The sequence below is a fragment of the Cryptomeria japonica genome, chromosome 1, assembly GCF_030272615.1.
Source record: "Cryptomeria japonica chromosome 1, Sugi_1.0, whole genome shotgun sequence".
NCBI classification, from domain to species: Eukaryota; Viridiplantae; Streptophyta; class Pinopsida; order Cupressales; family Cupressaceae; genus Cryptomeria; species Cryptomeria japonica.
Window position 1 is genome coordinate 528,068,499 of NC_081405.1, and position 25,593 is coordinate 528,094,091.

A 25,593-nucleotide genomic window follows, 5' to 3' on the forward strand; every position below is an offset into this window, starting at 1 on the left:
CATGCAACCTCTGACTTATTACAGCAAACAGTAAACTTCAGAAAACTGATCCCTTTATTGTAAGCAATCACCAAATACAATGGAACATAAAGATACCTTGACTAATCATAACTCAAATGCATGGATAGGTTTGATGGATTTGATAAAGACTTCTGCAACAGCAATTTTCCCAATGGCAGATAAACCATCAATGTACTACAAATACATAAAAGAACCTGGTAGGAGATCGCTCAATGCTTAAGTGTAGAAGCAAGCATATCCAAAGAGAAAGAGACCCTCCAAGGCCAAATCGAACTTCTTCCCTAGCCGCCCCTGTTGTGATGTATATCAGATCTCAGAAAAATAATAACAGCTGCCACGACCTCCCTTTCTACACCAAAAACCTTCGATTCCTCCTTAGGATAAAAGAGCTCCAATTAAAAAATAAAACCGATGCATTAAGTGAACCCCATGATCAAAACCGTGGTCTTCTCAAGCCATGGCAATGTCTGAAATGGCAAGGATATATTTCAGCAAACAGGTGAATGTAATCAGCTGAGTCATAAGTCCTTCAACCCCAAGCTGACTCCAAAACCCTTGTGATGCAAAATCATGGATTTTCCCAGGCTGGTGGTATTCTGAAGATGTCTGAGATTAAAACTCAGAAATGAGCAGATGCTAACAATCCTTGAAAGAATCAATGAAATCCTCAAGCATTCACCATGTCTCCATCTACTTCTCAAAATTGAACTTAAGCAAGGTTGGCCCTTGGCCACATTTTAAGCACCAATGAGATGACAGAAGTATCACCTCCTCAAACGCAACCCCTTAAGAGATCTTTCACTCCCTCAGTGATGCTATCAATGGGAGTTTTTGTTCCCAAAGACAAATAGATCTGCAGAAACCCTTGGCTCCACAAACTCAATCAATTTCATCAAAATAAATGCTCATAGAATGAATGGCTCGATTCCCAAGGCTGAATGTATATAGATTCATGAAGAAGTCGATTTCCCTCCAAAAAGCTCATTTAATAATAATTAAATGTTATTACATTTGCAACATTTAATATTTCACACCTTTTACACCTTGGGATAGATGCCAATTAAATTAATTGACTATTTGGCCCCTCTTTAATGATGACATGACCCTCAATATTAAGTTAAGTTATAACTTGATATTATAAACCTTTTAATTAATTTATATTTATTTGAGCCAAATAAACATTAATAACTCCATAAATACTCAATATCTCTGAATGTCGTCTGAACTGGGTGCTGAGCTGAGGAATTTGCACATGACCACATGCCTTACTAAAAATAGTGAGGGTCCCCCTCTATGTAACTCTGACTTACTGTAAATAGTAAGTAATGCATACGGAGTCCTGGAGACCTCAAATGAAAGCCAAAACTGCTAATCACTAAACACTAGAGATGATACAAGCCTCAAAAGACCCTCTAACCATCCTCATTAGCCTACGAGGGTCAGAATAATAGGCTAATCATCCAAAATCCATGGTCTACTAAATTGGGGACATTACAAATGCAAACCCTTGCCACGAGGGCTACAATAGAGAATGACACAAAGGTGTGCTGACACAAAAAGACCAAAAAATCAGCAAAACAATAAGGTGCTGGTATCTAAAAGACCTGAGAACATAGATAAAATCCCATAGATCATAATTTCATCTATGTTTAGATACCAGCAAAGCAATAATTAAGGATTGCCTGAAGAATCATTTCTCTTGTTTTTTGACGACCATAATTTTGTTTGGAGCTTTGGTTTTGCTAGTGTTATTTTCTTCCTTTTTACTTTTGTCCATTCCTACTCCGCCATGGATGGGAAAATTGGATCCTGGATGCTTTCACATTTTGATGTTGCTTCTAGGTGTGTGACTACTCGATCGGCATTGGTTTCCAAAGAAAATTCTTGACTTTTAGGCTAGGCAAATGGATTCATTGAGATCATTGAGCCCATTGAAGTCTCTGATACAACACAACAATCTTGTAGTTTCCTATGAGGTAGATCTAGCATAGAGGGAGCACCAGGCTTCAAAGCAACTTCCTGAAGAACATCTTTAGACATTAAATAATTTTCAATTTTAGGGGGGCCAAGATAATGATGCAATTCGATACCCACCCACTAGGTGGGCTAGTTGACTAAAGAATTTTCTTTCTCATGAACATTTTTTTTACTACAGTGGGATGTAGAGTGATTTGTTGAAAAACACTTCCTACACCTGAAATCAATTTTTCATAATCAACAATTTGTCTCCAGCATCTCTTACCAACCATCAAAGAAATCTAAGCAAGAAGCCCTTTGGAAAGATCCATTTCAACGAATAGGTGAGCACATGTGTGTTTGCCCTCTCGGGTGAATACTTAAAGCATAAAGTACGTAATGCAGAATAATGCCATAGATATCAGACAAGTATCAGATATGTTATTCCATTTATAATTTGTGTGTTGCAAGTTACATTCTGAAGTATATAAAGATACCGAGGGGGTGCGAGTGCCAACTGTCGCACCGCAACTACCACCCCCCGGCTGCCAACTAACAAACCTGATTACAACTTAATTAACTAGTCTTATTCCCGTATACAATAATGCGGCTAACATCATCCAGAGACTTACAACAAAATGGAGAATACATGGAGCTCGCAAAAACCAAAAAAAAAACTAAGTGTAGAAGGCATCCTTGATGAAGAAGGCGCCGGTGGTGGTGTAGCAGTGGACGCCAAGCGCCCATGGAGCTCATACACCTGCTCCGTCCTCCTCTTGAGATCCCGTTCCGCGACCATCTGCCGCTCCATAGCAGTCTTTACCATATAGGCTGCCTCGAGCACCTCCTTATCCTTCTTGTCCACACTTTCCAGTGCACTAACCAACCGAGTCTCCAACAGCTCCCTCGAGGCCCTCTCCTCTTCCAACTGTATCAGCAAGGCAGACTTCTCTGCTACCAAAGTGTCCATCGCTGTTTGGTTCTGTGCCATGGTAGCCTCTAGCTCTCGAAACCTGGTAGCCAGCTCGTCCCGAGCTGTTACTACTGCCACCCTCAAAGCCTCAACTGTAGTTGTCATCTGTTATGACCTCCGAAGCTCCAGATAACCTTCATGGAAGGCTTGCTCTACCTCTCTCACCAACAACTACATCCGGGTCTCGCCAACCCCCTTAGTGAGGCGCCAAGCCTCCAGCATCACCAGGCTCTCCGTGTCCGGCCACCCGACACACTCAAAACACCTTTCAAACTCAGCTTGGCATCCGATGCGTGCAAAGGTCAACAACCCCTCCATCCGCTCAACCATGTTCGCATCGGCCTGGAGCGTGGCAGATGACACAAGCCACTGTGCTCCCAGAGTCATCTCGGTGATGAACTACTCCAACTCTGCACCCTGTTGACTTCCCACAAGCACCCCCTCTGCTCTGTACGGACTGGTTACTACCACCGCAGGGGGTGAGGCAACCCTCTGAACCACCCTGCTGCTCAGGGAACTCCCTTCCTCGAGATCAATGACATCCAAGTAATACATGGTCCGCCCTGGAGATAGAGTGGCCTCTCCCGGTGCCAGGGGTGCCTTCTGGTAACGGCTCAACCAGTTGGTGAGGTCATCATGAAGAGTGCCTGCTGCCGTCATTGCCTCCTGCATATATCCGGGCAACCCTAGCACATCCTGTCCTGTCACATCCGGCACATCGTGCACCATGGAAGCCTCTGGCACATCATGGGCCATGGAAGTCTCTGCACTCACCAAGGTCTCCACCCGTGGTGGTGTCATGGCTATCATCACCCGAGGTTGCTCGAAGCTAGGAACTGGTACCATGGTGACTACACTCACTGTCCCGAAGGACCGCGGCACCGCCAACTGACAAGTCTCCGGTAAGCGAGCTGGTGTAAAGTGGACCTGCACCTGTGATGCTAAAGTAGACCCTACTGTACCTGCCGACTCCACTACCCCCTCTTCAGGCAACTGGTCGCCACTTCTCCCTGTCAGTCGGAAGCTTCCTCCGCTTACCTGGGAGGTGTTTGCGGATTCCTCCCTGCCACTTTCTGCATCCTCAGCCTCGAACTCTTCTGTGTCGAACTCCGTATCTGACATGGCGGCCTTCTTTCTTTTTGTGCCTAAACGTGCCTCCATGCCATGTGCCAAGACGTCCAAGTGTGACCAATAGAATATGGGCGATTGGTCTGGTGCAACACGCCCCTGCGGCTCCAATGGCTGTGAGCCCAGGGTGATCTGCGTGCGGACTGCGTCGAGGAATAATCCGATGGCGTGATGCGGCATGTAGAACTTTTTGTATTGCAGTGTCATGAACTCGTCCATCCTATCCGCCAATAGTGACGCCCAATCGTATACCACTCCATTGTGCAGCCCGTTCATCAACACTATCTGTGCAATGGCTATGCCCGACGCGCGGCTGGCACCTGTGAGGCGACTCTTCACCACCGACAATAGGCATCGCCATACTCCCTTGGCAAAAAATTGTTTCTTCACCCCCCTACTCTTTCTTGCACTCTTGAGGCTATCTTTTTCTCCCTAGGTAAGGTTATCGCGCAACATCAACTGTAGCAATGTGGCACGATTTTCTGGGGATATTTTCTGTGAAGTGTCTATTTTTTTTCCTTTTACCCCCGATATGCCAAATACCCTAGTGAACTCGCTTGCCGTGAATGACACTATTCTCCTCTGATGTTGATAATCAAATACCGACTGGTGGCGATGTCTGTCATAGCTGCCAATCATGGCACGCAAAACCACCTCAAAGTCCTTTATCGAAAAAACTGGCATCTGGACGGCAATGTACCTGTGCCTAGCGAAGGCTTTTCTTTATCAGATCATCCTGAGGTGTCTTTGCCCACCAGTTCCGACAGTCGATTCCATTCAAACCCTCGAACATAATATAATCTGTCGTTATTTCATCTTTGTCCTTTGTCGCCAAGGGTTTGGAACGATGCTTCTTGCTTTTTTGACTGGTGCTCATACCGAGGCTACCTGCAATACGCACCCCAGATGGCAAAATCCATTTGCCTATGTCTGCATTGGTTTCTTTTTGCCCTCCCTGCAACTTGTCTTCTAATGGCTGCAACCGTTTCCGCTAATCTGCCTTGTTCCTGTTTATGTCCATTAGTCCCAAATTACTTCTTCAATTATGCTTTTATAACCTTTTTAAAAACAAAAACCCGTCTGTCGCTTTTCAAATAACCTTCCCCAGCATACGGTGCTCCCTTGTACGGCTGCTGCGGACTTGTGCGGCTTTGTGTGGCTGTTGTGGACTTGTGCGGGTTGTGCGGGCTATGCGTATCTGTTTTATTTTTCGCTGTGCGGCAAGGGTTTTATTCACGGTTGGCGGTGTGCAGGTGACCACCACACGATGGCATCCACCGCCGATGGCCCCACCGCACGGTGGTTCCACCTTCGGCTAACAATGTGAAGTATTGGTAGTTTATTGTTTCTTTAGAAATGTTGTGGTATTTCCCCAAGCCATTCTCGATGGCTTGAAGCAGCGAATCTCGCAGAACTGCAAGGGAAGATACGTTAATCGCACCCACAAAAAGGCAATTGAAAATGTCTCAAATCGTGGATCAAAGGAAGGGAACCATGATTTAATGCAAAGGAAGTCTCCCTAAAAAAACAATGGTCCAATGTTAAGAACTAGTTCCTTGTCCTCCACAGATTCAAATTCCAAAATAAAGAACCCTTTGGCACAAGGGTAAATGCTAATTTTTTCTTCTAAATGCTCTTTCCAGTTGTCGCTGATCCATTTATGCAAAGTCTGCAAATTTGGCCATGTACACATAAACCTGCAAATTAGGGCATGCTCCACAAGGCAATCCTCACGATCATAGGCAAACTTGTCCATTCGAATCCCAAGAACAAATTCAGAGTGGAGAACATGAAATGGAGGGCTTTGGCGTCCAAAAAAAATAGAAGAGGTTCAGCAGATGCCAAAGGGCCAGACGAAGCTTGCATGGCCAAACGCTCAGGGGCTCCAGAACAAATCACTTCCTTATAACTAAGGCTTGACCCTAATTTGCCCGAACTAGGGTTTCCCTTGAGCGCATCAGTGATAGATGCCGCACCACAACAATTTGCAGGAGCCATAGAGTATTCCTTTACCAAGTCATACCCACGATTCACATAGTAGCCCTTGTTCTTGCTTGAGCAAGGAAATTCACAGCCGGAAGGAGAAGATTTTGTAGGAGATCGAGGAGCAGAGATGAGCGCCATTTTTTTGAATAAATAATCTACATAATTAACTCAATGTAGATTGAAACTTTTGAAAACTAAAATATTAAAAAATTTATAAAGTTACCTTCAACTACTCCACTTTCAAGGACATGAAGATGGTTTGTGACGTGATGATTAGTAACAAACATCTAAATCTCACTAGACAAGTGTAGAGTTGTTTTATCCCCTTCATCTATGTGTCAATCTTTTGCATCATCATTTTGAATGAATAACCAACACATACTATCCAAAATGTTTACCTATATCTCACCTCAACTAACAACCCCACAATTTTGCAATTTTTAGTGTTGTTCATTATGACTTGCACAACAAGTTTAGGCTTCACTACCTCAACGCGTTATATGATGTTGATGATGAAGTTTGCATGTTTCACCTACCACTCACAATCAGTTTTTTATTGATAGGTATTTTGACATGGCCCATCAACATAAAGTGTATGCTAACACTCTCTTGAAAGGATTTAAATCTCCTCAAGGCTTCATTCACCTAGTCTAGGCTTCTAATAGATCCTTGCCAAGAAAAGATAATTTGAAATAAAAAAGCAAATGACCTAAGCTAGCTTAAATATGCTTGTGAAAATAAAACCTAAAAAGAAACTAGTTAGGTAAAATATCATGTTCACATGAACAACCCCGTTTAAGTGTGACTTAGGGAGCATGATAAAATGAAAAAATGCATGGATGGATCCCAACTACAAGGCCCGATGAGGTATCCAAGTACAAATAAATAAAACTGGCACAAGCAAAACAAAGGAGAAAACCTCATGGGAAAATACTCCTCTCTAAAAGTAAGAAAACATGCAAATAAACACGTACATGTGATAGATGAAAGAACTCAACATGACCCTAAAGGACTACTTTTGCCACTCATGTACAGATATCCCTTCATACGAGAGAAAAAGAGAGACATTGAATGCCCATGCCCCCCTTCCCCCCACCCCTCCAATAAAGAAGTAACTCCTATACCAATGGTGAATGCTTGAAGAAGAATGTTGAAAACGATCCAAAACCAGAAAACAATATATCTCCCCTTAGGAAGAAACAAATCCAATGGTGTATGTAGAAATATTCCCACAAGAGAGTTCAGAAAAGAAGTCACAATATGTGTGCCCCTAAAAACTGCTCAAGTCTCCACATATTAGAATCAAACAATGTCACAATGCAATGGGGTGTAACCAATCCAAAAAACTATGAACACTCATGAAGAACAATCTCCAAAGACAAAGATAATTTGATAACATGTGTGCTATAATTGTCATCAAAGAGGAAATGGATATCCTCAACTACGTTTGTTGAATCTACCAGATGAGACTAACAAAACAAATCTGCAATGCTTGTCACAGAATCATCCCACAAAGAAAAACCTAATGAGCTAAAATGATCATGTTGAACTGAAGTATTGGAAGTATTGGAAGTCATGGAAACACTAAAATCTAAAGTAGGAGGTGGACATGAAATCTCAACACAAGCCTCAAGAACTGAAGTGAACGAAAAAAAACAAGTTCAAGTGACCAAACTTTTGAAGAATGCAATCCACACTAGTTGCATGAGTGTGAAGGAAAGCAATTCACACTAGATGCATGAGTGTGAACATCAGCAAAGGAACTACAAAATCATTAAGGGAAAATTTTGAAAAGGTGTACAAGTGAGATGCATTATCAACCATCCCAACAAGAATCTCACTACTCTACAAATTTCTAATAATTGTTAAATCTGGTGTGAACTCAACATTTTTCCCTACACCAATATATAATCTAATAGATGGAAAGGAGATTGGTTGACAATGAACAAAATGTACATCATTGAAAGTGTCTTCTCCAATATCAATAGATCGTTTTCCACTAACACTCATTTATGTGTTGTTTCCCATTAGAAGGTGTGGTAATGTACGAAACTCAAGTGAAAAGAACATAACCTATGATGATGCCACATGAAGTGAGGCTCCTAAATCAATAAGCTGCCTCCTTAACTCAAGACTTGAAGGTGCAAAAAATGCCTTGCCTTCCATTTTTCGTATGCTATTAGCCACTCCAATTGTGCCTGAATGTGTAGATGAAGATGATGACGAAGAAGGTGATGCACTAGATGACATTGGCGAAGCGAATTGGATATTGTTGTTCTAATTCTCCATCTGTTTTGCATAACACTAATGCTCATCATGTCCTTGTTTTAATAGTATACACCTACATTACCGTGCAATGCATCACTAGGGTTTGTTTTCAAGTATCCCCATCTTGGGGATAGGGGATGCCTAGGGGACATCCCTATAAATTCTGCACATTGACAGTGAATTTTGACAATGAATTCTATAACCAATTTGACTTTGACTCTCAATTTAAAACAAATTTGGCATAAGAATTCTGCTAGTTCTTATATGATAAGGTTCTAAATGCAAGGCAAGGTTAAGATGGTAGATGGATAAGGCTAAGGCACAGATTCATGGTGTAGAAGGACTAGTGAATGGCATCCTTGAGGTGGTATTAAGGACTAAATGAAGGGTGAAGGGCATCCTTGAGGTGGAATTAGGGACTAAATGAAGGCACTATTTCATGATGCGCAAGGATTAAATGAAGTGTGTGTTTCCTAGGTGAGCAAGGACTAAATGTTGGACGCGAATGAAAGGAGGACAACGACTAACATGAGTGCATATGAAAGTTACTCAAGGATTAGCATGGGCGGCTTTGAGGAGTCCCCAAGGACAAGGTGGCGCACTTCAAAGCTAGACACGAACAAAATTGATGAGGATCAAGGGTGCAATTTCACCTTAGTTAAGGATTGCAAGTGTAAGTGTAAAAACAAACAAGTGTCAGAATGGGTGCAAATTCCATGTTGCCAAGGACAACTACACACAAGTGAAAGTTCATCAGGGACAAAATGTAAACGCCTTCTTGATGTTATCAAGGACAAGGGGGAATACCTGTGAAATTATCAAGGGAAATATATACATTGTCATTGCATTCCACACTTCAACCTTGGACTTGAATTCCAACCTTGAACCTCTACATGTAAACAAGGACTTTCACGAAAAAATCTCCTTATTTTCCATCCTGTCAAGGTCAGAAAATCTAACCTTAACAAGGAATTTTCCTTGTCAAAACATTTCATCCTTAAACAATTCATCACTTCTCAACACTTAGTACTCTCAAGATCTCAATCATCTTGACAACATTGACAACTCTTAGCATTTTGACCTCAATTCTCAGTCCTAATACTCAACCATGGATTCCGAACTTGAAACTTGAATTCCCGACTTGATCACATCCACTTGACATTCTAACCCATTCCAAGGGTCGCTTGACACACTTTTTGTAGACTAACAAGACGAAAACCTTTCTCACAAACAAAGGCCAACGACTCAAACTATTGCCAAGCTAAGACAACTAAGCAAAAAAGGACTAAGCTAGAAAGTTAAAAGTGGGGTCCCCATTTGCAATGGGGCGTGTATGTTTGCAACATGACAGGATAGAAATTGAGACAAGCTCAAAAAGATGGCAGAAAAATTTGGGTTCTAATTCTTGTACAACTATATGTATCTATACAACAAAATTCTAGCAATTTTTTCAAACCCCCAAAAAAAAGCTCAAATTTTTTTGTAACCAAATCTTATCATGCCTTACATGGATTCAGGGGTCTTTGGGCCTTCCTAATAACAACTTTAAATTCATTTTGTACTAGGATGCAGCAGATGAAAGCACTTAGGAAAAAATCTCAAAAAGAGGAAAGGGAATTGTAGATATAGAGCTCTAATAGAATGTAAGAATTGTTCATTACACCACACAACAACCCAAGGATCACCTACAACCAAAACACCCTTTCAAAGAGGAGAGAAGTAATCGGTTTGCTATGAAGCCTAAAAATTCATTACATGCAAAATGAATAATAATACAATATACAATGAGAAATCCATTTGTAGAAACAAGAATGAAACCCTAGGGGAGAATAATATCATAACATGTGCCTTAATCCTATAATTTGGGAAATAAAATGCAAATGACCTAAGTGAGCTTAAGTATGTTAGTGTAAATAGGACATAATAAGAAATTAGTTAGGTAAAATAACATGTTCACACCAACAGATTTGAGGAAAACAATCTTGAAAAGTATCTCAAATATTTCAAGACCACGAAAGAGTATAGAAGCAATTTTGAAATTCAACAAAAACCCAAATTTGCAAATAGATGAATAGCAATTGAACTATATTGCAATCAAAGAATTTACACAGTGAAGTCATATCGATGTAAATATTTGTCAAAATAACAAGGAACATCCTCTAAATTGCACTACTATTAGACTAGTAGGTATAAATCTTCAATGTGTGCGCCACTCACTTCTGCCAGCTAAATGCACTACTCTAACTAACTTCACAAGCTAGTCCCTACTCTAACTATGTAACTCTTTTAGCCTAATGAATAAGGTTTTAGACCTAGTAATGGTCTTGTACCTAGCATTTTCGCTAGTTCCTAGTGGGGGACTTATTCACATGACTTTTGTTTACTTAGATCATAGGTGTCCTTCTAGAAGATTGATAACTTGTCACATGATCTTATCTTATCTCATGATAACTACTTTTAGTTTTTACATTTGTCAGGCTATAGTGTTAACAATGTTTCTCACCCAAATCCTTCTTTGCACTCTGTATGCTCATTCACACAAGATTTAACTATAAGAAGCCCAGACTCAAAACTATTGACTTTAAACTGCACTTCCTTTATGATCTCAACAGATAGCAGACAGAAGGACTTCAGAGTTACCAACTTCGTAAGATGATGATGCTTAACAACACCTGAGAAAATATTTGAAGTGCATTGTGCACAAGAAAAAGCTAGAATGATCCATCACTTACTTAAATTTTACAAGAAGTTGAATTCCATTCAGACACATCAGCTTCATCAGCACAGACCATCTGATGGATAATCATACAATGTACAAGTTAATCTATATATCCCTCTATTTGAAGGCACAAAAGATGGTGATGCTCTAGATAATTGGCTAAACATCATTTGATCATTTTACAGGGTCAAATGATTTTCTGGTCCAGCAAAGATTACCTTTGCTCTTCAAAGAGTCCCCTTGTCAATAAAGAAATAATGGAATAACCATTCCACTCCCCATGAGGATGATATTGCATATGTACATTCCTAGAATGGTTTTGTAAAAGAAACCTATTATTCTATTGTAAAGTATTGTGACCAGTATATCATGTTCTTCCAACTTTCTCAATGTCATAAGCATTTTTTTCAAGAATATACTAAATTCTATATACTTACTTCTAAATTGAAGATCCAATAAATAGAGCAGAATATTATTTTGACATAGAGATCAGTCATAAGACTGTATATCCAGATTCCAAACCACCACTGGTTTCCTCCATATCTCTACCCTAGCAGAAGCCAATTGATATGTTTTAAGTTGGAAGCCCAAGACAGCATGAGTCTAAGAACAATGGATCTAAGAGCTATGACAAGTCACCAAATAAGAGCTCCAAGATTGGAGCAAAGCTGAATTCAGAGCAAGGAGGAAAAAGACCTCTATATCATTCCCAGAAGAAGACACAATCTAAGGGGCAAAAGAAGCAATACAAGACACATTTGAAAAGCACATTGGCCATTTTCAGTTTTTTTCCTGTAAAATTTCTAATGTCATTCTTGTATGTCAAATAGACACTTCCCAAAGTAGGTAACTTTTCTCCAAAATAACAATTTGTTTGGGCATATACATGCAAGGTGCATATATTCAAATTGAAAAGAATCACAACAAGTTTCTAAGGTTAATCAGTTATCCTTTCAGGCTTTCAAGGATTCACTATGCAAGAATCAAAAGCTTTGGTTGAAACAAATTCCAGACATCATTGTCAAGCATGTGATTAAAATTTTCACCATTCTTTGAGGACAAAGATTGAAATTATAATATTCAAGAACGCGGGCGTGAGAAAGTGGCAAACTGCAACAACTATCTGGCGTGACATATTTGAATTTCAAACACTATTGCAGGTAATAGTTTAAAGCATAGCAAAAATAGAAAAGGGAAAAAGTTAAAATATGATGAAACCATCTGCCCTTAAGACTATAATTAACTTAATAGGCAATGGAAACAGCATAAATTCGAGTGTCTATTGTTTATATCTACAAGAAAAAAAATGTACAAAAAGATTTTCATAAAGGCCAGAACAAAAAATTTGACTTTCTTACCATTTCCTATTGTAAGAAAGAAAAGCTCTCCAGTTGTATCCCAGGCGATCTCATTCACCTATAGGAGAAATTGTAGTAAATATATTATGATAAAGGTTCAGATAAGTTTTTTGAGAAAAGAGAGGAAAATAACAAGTTCATGGTATATAAACTATAGTCACTAAAAAGTAGAAACAAATTCTTGTTATTTCAGGCCAAAGAATGTATTTTTTTTTATCTCAGGGCATGTGACCCCAATTAATAAATATGCAATCAACAGGGCAATACAACTATTTCAAACAGAGAAAAAATGAAGAAGAAAATTCTCAATAAGATTCATAAAAGTTATTAATGCAGAGGGGATTAAAGCTCAGATTAAGGGATTGCAAGGAAGTAATGCGCTGGTTTTGCAAATCCATATTGTTGACGTTTCCTCGCAACCACAGAGACCCATATTTATAATGCCAATGACCATTTTTAAATGCTGGAATCCATGAAACCAATGAAGCATAAAAAGAAATTTAAAATTTATTCAAAAAGGAAGTTAGTTCTACATCTTAAGTTATTGACCTTATTTACAATGGTGTGTTAATTAGTTTTCCCAATTTAGTTGGTAACTCCACATGAAAAATTCCCTTAAATCCACTATAACAACACTTTTACAAGTAAGTAGATTTTCTCTTTGAATGAATATACAAAGATGATACAACAAGACTACACCTTATTATCTGGATTTTAATTGAGTGTGTCAGTAGGAACATCCACTTAAAAGCTCTCTCTTTGAATGAATGTATCAAATATGATACAAGAGGAATATGCATTATTATATGTATTCAGATTGGGTTGTGTCAATAGATGCATTCATTGAAGGGTAAATGATTAAAATATAATGGTCTCAGTCTAGTGCTCGAGTGTAGTGCACTATGTTCTTTTAAGCATGTCTCTGATTTCCCACAATTGATATTTATTATCTCTCATCAGTTCCCTCATGTCAATCATGTTGTTTTGGCTTTCACTATTTGTACAGCTTCCAGTTCGTCTTCCCCTTGGCCCTCTCCCATCATCAAAGCTCACAACACTATAATCCTCTTTGACACTTGGTTTGCATTTTGTAATGGGACCGCAAATTCCTTTGCTTTAAATATAAATGTTTGATGGAGTTACCACTGTTGTATGCTATGTTTCTCATCCGAAATTCTATTCTTCTTCACTTTCATAGATTTACCAAATTAACATACAAATAATAAAGATTGAATAAACTTGAAATATTGAAATTGCTTAACTCACAAACCTTATTATTATTCAATGTAACAATTACAAATACATCAATGAAAGATTAAAATCTGACCTTTATTTGTTGTCAATTCTACAAACTTGACTAAATGCAGGAAATGTTGTTATACAACTTACAGATAATGCAAACCCTTTATGCAGAACTAAAATGTCTGCTTTACCAGCTGAGCAGGACTATATATAATGTTAGGCATATACAACACTGCTATTTGTTCCTTGGTGGCTGTGCATCTTTTTTTAAAGGCTGGTGAGTAGTATTGAGTACCCACAACCTCCCCGTTAACATGTTTATGTTCCCACAACTCCGTAAAATTTGCTGTGATTTCCTTGTAAAAACCCCTACACTAGAACCACCTTGTCTTCTACTTCACTCAACGTCACCATCAATGACTGTTGTGACTAATATCTTCACATGAATATTTTATTCACAGTTGCTGCAACTATTTAAACCTCCCAAATTCCCTTCCAAATGTTACAACTAAAATAAAGTATGACAAATATTATTTCCATTTTGATTATGACTTCTAATAATTCCCATGCCCAAATACTTCCTTTTGAATCTCTTTGTTTGGAGCTGCAACCTCAAAAACATTAATTTATGATGGGCTTTGAAATAGGTGGCATATATTTATTTCACTTCGAAAATGGTGACCAAGATAATAGTCAATTAAAATTAAATAAAATGATCAACCAGTTAAAAATATCTTAACGTATTTATTATTTGTCTGCAAATCTTCAATAAATTTGAACCTGCCGAGCCCCACAAACCTAGACAACTATGCAATGTAGCTCAATCTCTTCACTCCTCAAGCACTCAACATGCAGTGTGCTGCCCTGTTTGCTACTAAAATTTTTGCAATTCCTTCCTCTTGTAAATATGTCAAACAGTTTGTTTTTTGCTGATTCACAAAGTTTTCTGGTTTGTATGCTGCTCATTCCACTCAATTTTTATTGTTTTCACCTTAAGCATTATGTCAAACACTTATTTTCTTGCAATGTAAATTGTTAAAACAACTCAGGAAATAACCATCGACCAAGTGAAACAGAGAGTGAATGCGAAACTTCCAATATCAAATCCGAACTGTCTTACTGATAAAAGATAATAATATGCAGAAATAAATCTTGAGTATTTAACAAAATAACCACTGCATCATTTCTTTAATAAGCCGATACAAGAATTAAATACTTTATTTTTCCGACCTAAGAATATATCAGCCCGTCCACACATGAATAACACACGCACAGCAATGGAATCTACACCAGCTCCATTAATTCCGAGCAGAACTTTAACAATAATATGGCATAATGAAAACAGTCCGAAAGGGGCGTAAGACTCAGAGAAGAACAAAGGCAAGGTTCAACATATTTGAATTGCCTGAAACTAAAAATCTTAATTGTAATAAACTTTCCAGCCAGCAATAACCAATTGAAATGTCCAGCTCAGACAGAGATAAACTCGCGACTCCCAGCAATAACGACAAGTCTCAAATCACACTAGCGAACAATTCCAAACTGAAATACCTGAAAAGGCTGAAATCTATACCATGAAACATTTCCTGCCAATGCATCTCAGTGAGGTCCATAACAACAATCCCTACACCTGATACAATCCTGGGTAATGGGAAAAATAACTTGTTCAACCATAACACATAAACCTCAACATCTCTCCTAATGATGTCCCCAGTGTGAAGAAGATCAATCCCTGACAAGAAGCTGGTATAGAAGATGCCAACAAGCTCAACCCTGAAGTTGCCTATCCTGGGAATGCCTCTGTGGTCACAGACTGATAACACATCATCGACACTTAGTCTTCGAGTGTCAAAGGGGCAAGTAGCTGATGAGATTTCTCCTATAATCAAAGCACCTCTACCAAACAACTCCAACCATAAAGTACTCAGTTGTTGGCTTGAGGCGGCAATCCAATTCATCTAAGTACAGGGAACTAACGTTATGTGTGGGCTGATTGGAAAATGGACAGCGGTACCAATTCTAAAACTTTGTCCACAACTCCAGTCCTCAGTCAATGCCATACAGCCCTCACTTAAGTCCCAAATCAAAATACAGAGTCCGCCATATGAGATGAAGGAGTAATCTAATACCAAAGAATCATCATCAGCCATCCACCCGTACATGTAGACCAACCAAGGGATTGTGATAAGCAACTCTCACATGCCCAAAAATCAACATACTAGGCCACCATATGTTGCTGTTATATCTTAGACCAGCAACAAATAGGATGGTAATGATATCATCATACCAAAGCAAAAGTAGAAGAATCATCTCATAAGGATTACCCATCAAGTAATCATGTTCCCACACACTCCAATGCATACCAAAAGCTGATGTAGATCCAAACAATTCTCAAAATATAGTGAACAGCGATGTAGGACAACCACTTGCCACTAAATAACCCATGTTATTTGGCTCTAATGCCAACCAATAAGTAGTTGTACAATCATGAGAATTAGGTGCCAACATTAAATTTGCAATGTAGATGTCTTCCTTAACACCCAAAAGTAATTCATGAGTGGCTGATCCACTAAAAGTAACACCCATAAAATCACTATCCTCATTTATAAGGTTGTCAACATCAACTATAAACTCAGAATTATAGAAGTCTTGCTTCCCATTATGTACGGAATGGTGTATGTCACGAACTTCTTTGGACTGATTTATTACTGTTGTTGTAAAATAAACAAATTCAGTCCTCTCGGAAGAAGCATCATCAAAATAACCATGCTTAGCCAATGCATCATGTATGCCAACATTTGAAAACTCAATTTCAGTAATTACTCCATGAATAGGAGCTGCAAATTCATGTAAATGAAAGAGTATAATACTATAATGCTGTTGTCCTTAATCAGAGATTTAGGACTGATTGTACCCTTCCTTTCATTACCTTGGAAAACTTCAACACATGAGCACATTGCATAGTCTTGGCAGCCCGAATAGCATATCAAGTCTTGAAACTATGACATCCTTATACTCAATCAAAGTGTCAACATCATAAAGGTGAGGTGTCAACATCATAAAGGTGAGGCATCAACATACAAATTGATTTATGTTCCAAGGTTCCAGATTCAATGCGGATGGTCTCAGTTGGTTCTTTGTGAAATGCTGGTAATCTCACGGGGGACTTACACGATTGTTCTAGGAGCTTCAATCAATCTGAAGATTTTCTGATTAAATTTTTGAAATCGGACCCAAAATCAGACTCAGTAAAGTCTCAAAAAACAAAAAACCAGAGTTAGAATTTGGAATTCACAAAATTTATGTCTGATAATGAACTTAGAAATGCAAATCAGACTTTAGGAAGATTCTGGAAATTTGAAACCAGACTTAGAAAATTTTGAAATCTTGAGATTTAGTCTGATTTGAACTTTTTGAGATGAAAACCAGAAGGAAAAGATTTTAGAAATCAAAATTAAACCCTATAAACATTCTGGAATCAAAATAAGACTTAGAATGTACTTGAAAATCATGAAATTGAGTCTGATCAGATTTGGAAAAAAAATTCTAGAACTTAAAATCAGACTTCAAAATTCTGGAAATAATGAAACAAAGTCTAATTTTCTGAGAATTCCTGCCTCTGAGATTAGAAAGAAAAACAAAAAGGCAACCCTGATCTTCTGATGGAATTAAAAAAAATTGATGCAAAGAACCTAGGCACAGGTCTGATTATCAGAATCTAGAATGAAAGAAGGAATTTTGTGAACCCAAATCTGTAAATTCTGCCTTGAAAATGCTTCAGACCTGCAAGAAATGAAGAAATTTCTCAGAGAAAAGCTTTTGATCTGAACTTGAATGCCCAGATTCTTCCTTAGAACTCGCTGTGAACCTGCAGTTACTTTAAATTTGCCTAACAGCCTTGAAAAGATGCTAAGAAAAGTTTGAACTCTTAAGACTGAAGTGAAAATTGTGAATAGTGAATTGCCAAGGATGATGTCTTATAGGAAGTTCAAACTTGCTCTGCCTTGTTTTTTTGTTTTAATGAATTTTAAAATGCAATGAATGTAGTCATGCTTCAAGCCTTGAATCGAACTCCCCTTGTGTTTTATTGTTTTAGTTCTTTAAAACTTATTGCAATTTCCTTCCTTGCTTCCTTTTAGAAGTCTTTCTTTGCTTTCCAATTATTTTTTTTTGCTTTATTCATCTCTTTCTCCCTTATTGGTTTGTGTAATGTCCCCTATTTATAGGCTGTCAAATCCCAAAGGGAAACATAAATTATTGGCTACCATGTTATAGTAATTACGAATTAATGATTAGGGTTGCTCACAGTATAGTTAGGCATTGTCCTTATTCAGGCCTAATTTTAATCCCCTTCTAATTTCTAATCCTGGATGGGAGATTTGCTTATCTAGGGCGCGATGATACCATCTCCCTAATGCAGCCCAGATTACCAGAACCTCGGTCCATTCACCTTTGGGGCTTTGCAGCCCAGATTTCAGGATCATGAGTTCTTTCACCCTTGGGGCTCATCTATCATGAGATGGTTTTACTCCGCCTCTCCCTATCAACATCACACCACTCCTCAGGAAACAGAATCAGAACTGGTTAAGAGCTTAGGACTGTAAATATGTCGATATCTCGCTGTGAGTACACTAACTTCTAATGTATATGAAATAAAGTATGACTGTCATAAATATTGCAGTCTGTATTAATATTACTATTAAATTCTGCATAAAAACATTATCAGGTTTTTCATATATTAAGCATACTTATTAAGCACATCCCCATGTATACCACCAAGAACAAGGATGTTACTGCCTGTAACTTAATAACAGTTCTGATCTGATCTGATCTAATCAATGATGTCACTGGATGCTTTGATTCCTTTCCTTTATATCTCTCCATGTGAGGGAAAGGTTACACCTCTTCACAATTTATGCCCTTTGGCAAGAGACACTGTTGTCGGGTAATTAAGCATTAAGGTAAATTGTGTTAGCATCGGCAGTTAACCCGTCAGTTGTCGGCAGATGGCAACGAGTAACTGACCAGACTCCTTTATATTGTATCTGTTTCCAGTCTTTGGACATGCTATTGTAGTCGAACATATTGCTATCATTGTATGTACTGGCTTATTATGAATCAATAGAACACTTGTGAGTTCCATATATTCTGTGTACTTCTGTCATTTATGCAATGTCTTAACTTGACACCCTACGGGGAAAACATTTGGGGCCGTTGCCTAAGTAAAAACCTGGGAGCAACGGGGAAAAGGACGTACTACATGGCACACGAATAATGGGACAACCATTACCAGAAGGAACGAGTAACCCTGCCAGAGAACCCGAAGAATTGTTCGAGGGGGAAAAGACACTCACGAAGGATTTCTCCTGCATCCTACAGGCGGCAATCGAAACACACGTATGGAGGGAAGCCACTGCTGTAGATGTCCCAGAAGATGCTGTGTGGAGTTCGCTCGGAGTAAGCCCCGCTGTGAATCGGTTGATGAGCGAACTGCCTAACCTTTTGGCACAAGGATTTTTGGCTCTCCAGAACCAAAGGGAAGACATCTACCGAGAGAACCGACAGCAGCAAATTCTACAGGAATTTAGGGAGTGCCAAGAAGATGAGCGCAATACATGAACTCTGACAGTCAGAGAGAATAAGAACACCCCCATTGTAAGGAGTATGTCAGTGACATACATTATGTACGAGGGATGAAGTAATAAAAGTTTTGTTTTTTTGTTTTGTGTACATGGTGTGTGCTTGCTGTGTACGGAAGTGATTTATGCCCAATATACTAAATAAGGACAAACATAAGAAAAGACACAAAGTGACGAATGGGAAGTGACACAAAGAGCGTTGAATCTGGCCGCTATACTAAATAAGGACAAACATAAGAAAAGACACAAAGTGACGAATGAAAAGATAGAACTGCGGAGCTGGCCGCTCACATTCCGTCATTGGAGACGGAGTTGGCCCAGCAGCAGGCCCGAGCCGATCGTGCGAAGGAGGTTCTGGACACAGTGAAGAGAGAATTGAGCTCTGTGAGAGTAGCCCTAGCGGCTAAGTCAGAGATGAGGACCACAGCAAAGACCCGTGTTACCAACCTTGCGGCAAAGTTGGAGGCGAAGCAAAAGGAGCTCATGGAGGCGAAGCAAAAGGAGCTCATGGAGGCTGTATTCAGGGTGAAGCGGTCAAGGGAGCACCAATTGGTGGCTGAGCGGGACCTTGCTTATCGAACTGATCAAGTGATGCGGTTGCGGGCGCAGTTGGCTTTGACATCAGTGGCCCCTTCTTCTTCAGGGACGCCCTCTTGCCCTCCCCAGTGATTTGTTGTTTTGGGTTTCAGTTTTGCTTGTACACCATTCCCATTTTGGTTGTTTGTCGTCCAGAGACGACATTTCTTTTTGGGGGGGATGATGTTGTCGGGTAATTAAGCATTAAGGTAAATTGTGTTAGCATCGGCAATTAACCCGTTGGTTGTTAGCAGTTGGCAACGGGTAACAGGCCAGACTCCTTTATATTGTATCTGTTTCCAGTCTTTGGACATGCTATTGTAGTCGAACATATTGCTATCATTGTATGTACTGGCTTATTATGAATCAATAGAACACTTGTGAGTTCCATATATTCTGTGTACTTCTGTCATTTATGCAATGTCTTAACCTGACACCCTACGGGCAAAATAGACACACCCTTTCACCATTAGCACCCAACACCCCCTCACCATTAGCACACTTTGAAACAGTGCAACTCTTCATTATTTCTGCTCTTTGAAAGGGACACAACCTTTCACAATCAGATCTGCACTTCTTATTTAAATCAGATCTGCACTCCTCATTCCCAAATTATCCCCCCTCAAATGAGGTCCTCTTCTCCCTTTTATATCTCATGTTTGAGTGAGTCACAACTTTTCATTTTATGTCTTTTGACCATTCATTAATTTAATTAAATTTTAATTATATTTAATTATATTCTTTTACATTTTAATTTTAAATTTTAATATTTTAATTTTATTATTAATATTTATTATTAAATTCTATTTCAAAGTGGGGACATTACAGTTTGGGCGAATCAGACTTTCTATTTCCATTTTAGGTGAATTCCCCTAGCTTTATTTGTTTCACACTTTGTATTTTAATTGTTTTAATTTCTCTCCTTAGGCGAATTTCCACTTGCGCCTTGCTTTTGTGTTTTAATTTACCTTAACTCTTTGCCAATACTTTTTCCCTTCACTCTAGGCAAATTGCTTTTCCAACTTCATTTTGACTTTGCCAAGTTCAAAAAAAATTTGAATTCTTCTCAAGTTAAGCGAACTCTTCCAAATGTCTTGGCTTTCTTGTTTTATTCTATATCACCTCGAAGCTGTGCAAATTTCTTTCTTGATCTAGAGCCTTTTGCTTTATTCCTTTTCGTTTTGATCCAACACTTAGACCAATCTCTGATTTCATCTCTGACCATTCACTTGCTTTAATTCGCCATTTTGCCAAAGTCTTTCAAACTCTCTTTTTCCTTTAAGCATATATTTTTCTTTATTCAAAATCGATCCTTGTCCACCATGGGCTGACTTCATGATAGCTTAGGAAAGGTTTTTCATTAGGTAGGGCAGACTTCGCATTGAGTTAAGAATGTTTTCCAATGCCCATGGGCAGATTTTGATACTAACCAAGGAAGTTTCTATCACCTTGAGGGCGGACTTCGCAAGCACTTAGGGAATTTTACCACACTTTACCAATATTTCTGATCTTTCCCTCAACACTTAATATCTTTCTAGACCTGCCCTAGGGCGGACTTCACACCTGAATTGGAAATTCAATTATGCCAAGGGCAGAGTTCATGTGTTGATGAGGAATTTTCACCATGTTTGTCATACTTAACCAAAATTCTTACCCTGCAACACTTAATCATTTTGACATTCATCCCTAGGGCGGACTTTGCATATGCACAAGGAAGAATTCCCTAACACATTCTTAGCCAAACCATGGCCAAGTTTATCATGTACTTAATTCTTAAAAGAATAGACCTCGCTAGGTCTAGAGGCTATCCTATACCTTCCCATACTTCTTTCAATAAACATCAATACCCAAATGTTGATTGTTTTAGTTCAAATAAGATCAAAGCCATTCTCACACCTCCACATCAAGACAGATCACAATGATAGTGACTCTAAAAGTTCATCCAAGGTTGAAGAATATTTTGGAAATTCAAACACCCTAAACCTCAAAGAAGGTAAGCTTGACAATGACCAATTGCCTTCTATTGCCTCACACATATAGTGGAAACATATTAAATTAAAGGTAATTTTACAGCAATCTAAAGCCAATTCTTCCTCAAATTGAAGCATAATAAAGAAGGAGATTTAATGAAGTTCAAGAACAACCCCAAACCCTAAGGCTATTCCTTAATCCCTCCCCAATAGACTTGGGTAACAAGGGTGTCATTTTCCCAAGGATATTCTATATACCTTCTTCCAAACAGGATCAAAGTCCCATGTAGTTCTCCTCACGATAATCTCTCCAAGTGCTTACACCTAGAATTCCGACATAGAAACCCCCCCCAATTAATAAGGATAACACAATTTTCCACCCAAAGGGAACTTAATTACCTTATCAAAAAACATGTAGTTCTCCTCACAATAATCTCTCCAAGAGCATAAACCTAGAATTCCTACATAGAAACCCCCTCCAGTTAATAAGGATAATACAATTTTCCACCCAAAGAGAACTTAATTACCTTATCAAAAAATATTCATTTCGCCTCCCATATACACAAGGTTTTATACACATTAAAGTTCTCTTACACATAAGAATAAGGGCTAGCAAGGTTTTTGACAATAATACTGCTATCCAAAATACATCTCTCTACGCATAGAGATTACCCAAACAGCCATAGTCAAAATATGATCATTGTGCATCAATTATACAAAATCTCAATAGATATTTGTTGTGTGCTAAGCACACATCGCCCTACTTCACAGGGGACCCCCGTCGTTTTTTTTAGTCTGCCCGATGAATGAGAGAAAGCCGAAAGTATCTCAAGCCAAGTTTTAGGTGTTCGAAAGGCAACCAAAGTGAAGTCGCCTTCCCTTCTGAATTCACCAGTGAAACCCCGAGCCTCTCAACCAGGAGGAAAATGCCGAACTTACTATAAACTTCACAATATTGTAAAGATCGCCGAGCTTTGTGTAAAGTTCATGGCTTTCTAAAACACGCCGAACTCTCTCAAGCAAAAAATCGAATCAGAAGGTCGGTTTTTTTAGGAGCATTACATTAAGCTTGAAATCGCAAATTCGGCCCCAAATGACCAAAAATAATAAAGGATTCACAATCGTGTACTAAGGCTTCATAGCCCGAAAATGAAAAGAGTCTAATTCTCCCAAATCTCCCAAGTTTGTTGTGCAAGCCGAAAAAGACTAAGTCGCACAATTCGCCTTCAAACGGCCAAAACTTAGGAGAGAGAATTGCGCAATCCCTCTCACAGGCCCGAAATCGCATGAAAAGAGTAGATTACTAAGTTGTTAGGGTGCGAAAATGTGAATCAAGAGTCGCACGAATTCCTATGAGATGCCCAAAGATTGCAAAACAAGACAAATCAAAATTGTGCATTTTCTTCATGGAGCCCGAAGTTTTACCTAGCAAAGTTCGATCATTCTCCTCGAAAATCGTGAATTTTGTCATAAAGAGGTGGGGTTAAAACCAAAACTCGGCCCTTTAGTGGATTTTGCAAGAAATGAAAGAAGCCTAAGTTCGTATTTTCACTCATTTTTGGCCGAAAACTAAGACCAAGTTTGCAAAGTTGCCTAGTAAGCCAAAACTCCAAAGAAAAAAAATCACGTAGAAGGGCTCATTCGCCCGAAAATCTCAATTAGCCGATATGCAAATTCAAGTGGCAAACTTTCAATTCGTGCGATATGGCCGCAAATTTCCAAGTCATGCAACACTGTCATTTAGGCTGAAAATCTCCAAATTCACACAGTCTACTTCATTTAGCCGAAAATCATTCAAATTGAGAGTCACGCAAAAAGACTTGAGGGCCCGAGTTTGCAAGATGAGGAACGTTTTAGTTAAAATTGCACTCTTACCCCCCCCCCTGTTTGGTCGAAAATCACTGAAGAAACCTTTTCAACTTAAAGCGCCTTCAAGACCAAATCGCGCAAAAGGGGTTAGTAGCCCGAAATTTCAAACGAGTCACCCAAAATCGGCCTTTTCCCACAGTTTGCAAAGGACACAAAGTTTGCATTTTTAATGGAAACACCAAATTTAAGCAAGCGGTTGCTTTTTTTTAAATCTTGAAACCCTAATTTCGCACAAGGGAGGTTTTATTGTTTTAAATGCGAGCATCTTTCGCCTTTGCCAACCAGAGGCCCGACATTACCTAGATAGAATTTAATATGATTGTTAAAGTTAATTTATTTAATTTTTCAAAATGATTATTCAAACTAGAATTCACTGTTTGCAGATTGACGATAACCTGAAGCGCAAAGTGAATCCTTGATCACGATCAATGCCGGAACGTGTTGCAAGGCGCAAGATCGAAGTGGCGAAGCACGGGGAAGCGCGCCACCACTGAACAAAAGTTGAAATACACCAACGAGATTGAAGACCAAGAACACAGAATGCTACAAAATACACAGCTGGATTTAATTCTAGAAATTCAGTTTCTAAAAACTGAAACCGAAACTGTTTTATTGTAAAGGAACTACCTGTGGGTCCCATTCAAGATATTTTAAAGGAACACGGGGCAATTATGTCTAACTACCAAATTGACTAAATTAAAGCCAAACCGTTGTAGGTAGTTGGAAATATGGTTGGGGGGATAGCTGAGAATTGAGTAGGCATCGGTTAAAGTTGCCATGCTTCTGGAAGGCAAATCAGAGCCCTTGGATGCAGTTAATCTTGGCCCTTGGTTTGAATTGTAAAATCTATAAAAGGCAGGGGCCTTTCTTTTGTAAAGGATTAGATTTTTAGATAGTTAGATTGTTAGATTTTAGTTGGATAGTTAGAGTTTTTGTAGAAGGTTAGATTTTAGGAGTAGCACAGAAATACTGCAAAAATTGTTGTAATAAGCAGCTAGAAACAATATAATGGACATTGATTTGGTGTTTATCATCTTGGTTTTACTCTGTTTGCATGGTTTCCTTCAGCAATTTCGATAGATCTTTTTTGGTGTGCAAGTATTTGATGGATTCAGGGTTATACCATTGAGGATATGTTGATTGTGTATCCTTGTGTATGGTTAGCCTGAGCCATTAAAATTGTGTTTAGTTCAATTGTAGGTGTTCGTCTGAGCTGCGGTAGATTGGGTGCTTAGCCATGCGCTTGCAGTCTGAAAATCTTCTAAGTCCCCTTGAAGATTGCACCATTCTTGCGAGGTTGTGAGTTGTTCTGGCCAAGCAGGGATTGGTTATGTTGAATCCGTCTACTCGCACACCAGTCTTTTTTAACTTTAAGTCTCCTAAACCCTTCTCCTTTGCTTTTATTTCCCAGTTCGAGAATCAGATGCAAACCACCGTGTTGCAAAACATAAGTCCCCTTGTGCTCCCAGCAAAACACATCGACTGTTGAGTTATCCCAAAGTCAAGAACTGACATTTGGAACCTTGAGGTTGTCCCCTTTGATCAACTAAAACAGCATTAGGGCTTCCTTATACAAGAGACGATAGGATACTCGGCGAGTAAATTGTATTATGTGTTGGCCGGATAGAGTCGTAGCAATGCGACTTTAGCCACGTCAACGCTATAGTTTCACAATTAATCTAAAAGTTGGTTTTGATATCATTCGACCTAAGTTGCATCATTGGAAAACTAACGAGTGGCTAAAGCATATCTCCAAGGGTCTTAAAGTTGCACAGCACACTGTGTTGTCATTGATGTCAACCCTCAGTGTATGGTATGTTGATGGTGTGCTATTATAAAGTACAGTGATGATGTTGAAGCTCATGGTTGGATGTCATGCCTAGATTGA

At 39.0% G+C, this 25,593-nt stretch overlaps 1 protein-coding gene across 1 annotated transcript in view; it reads right to left on the reverse strand.

Moving 5' to 3' along the window:
• Positions 1–25,593, reverse strand: part of LOC131059916 (THO complex subunit 3) — a 142,395-nt gene that overhangs the window by 58,206 nt on the left and 58,596 nt on the right. Inside the window, exon 6 of the mRNA XM_057992987.2 lies at positions 12,410–12,467. Coding sequence (XP_057848970.2) covers positions 12,410–12,467 — 58 coding nt within the window. The remainder of the gene's footprint in view (positions 1–12,409; positions 12,468–25,593) is intronic.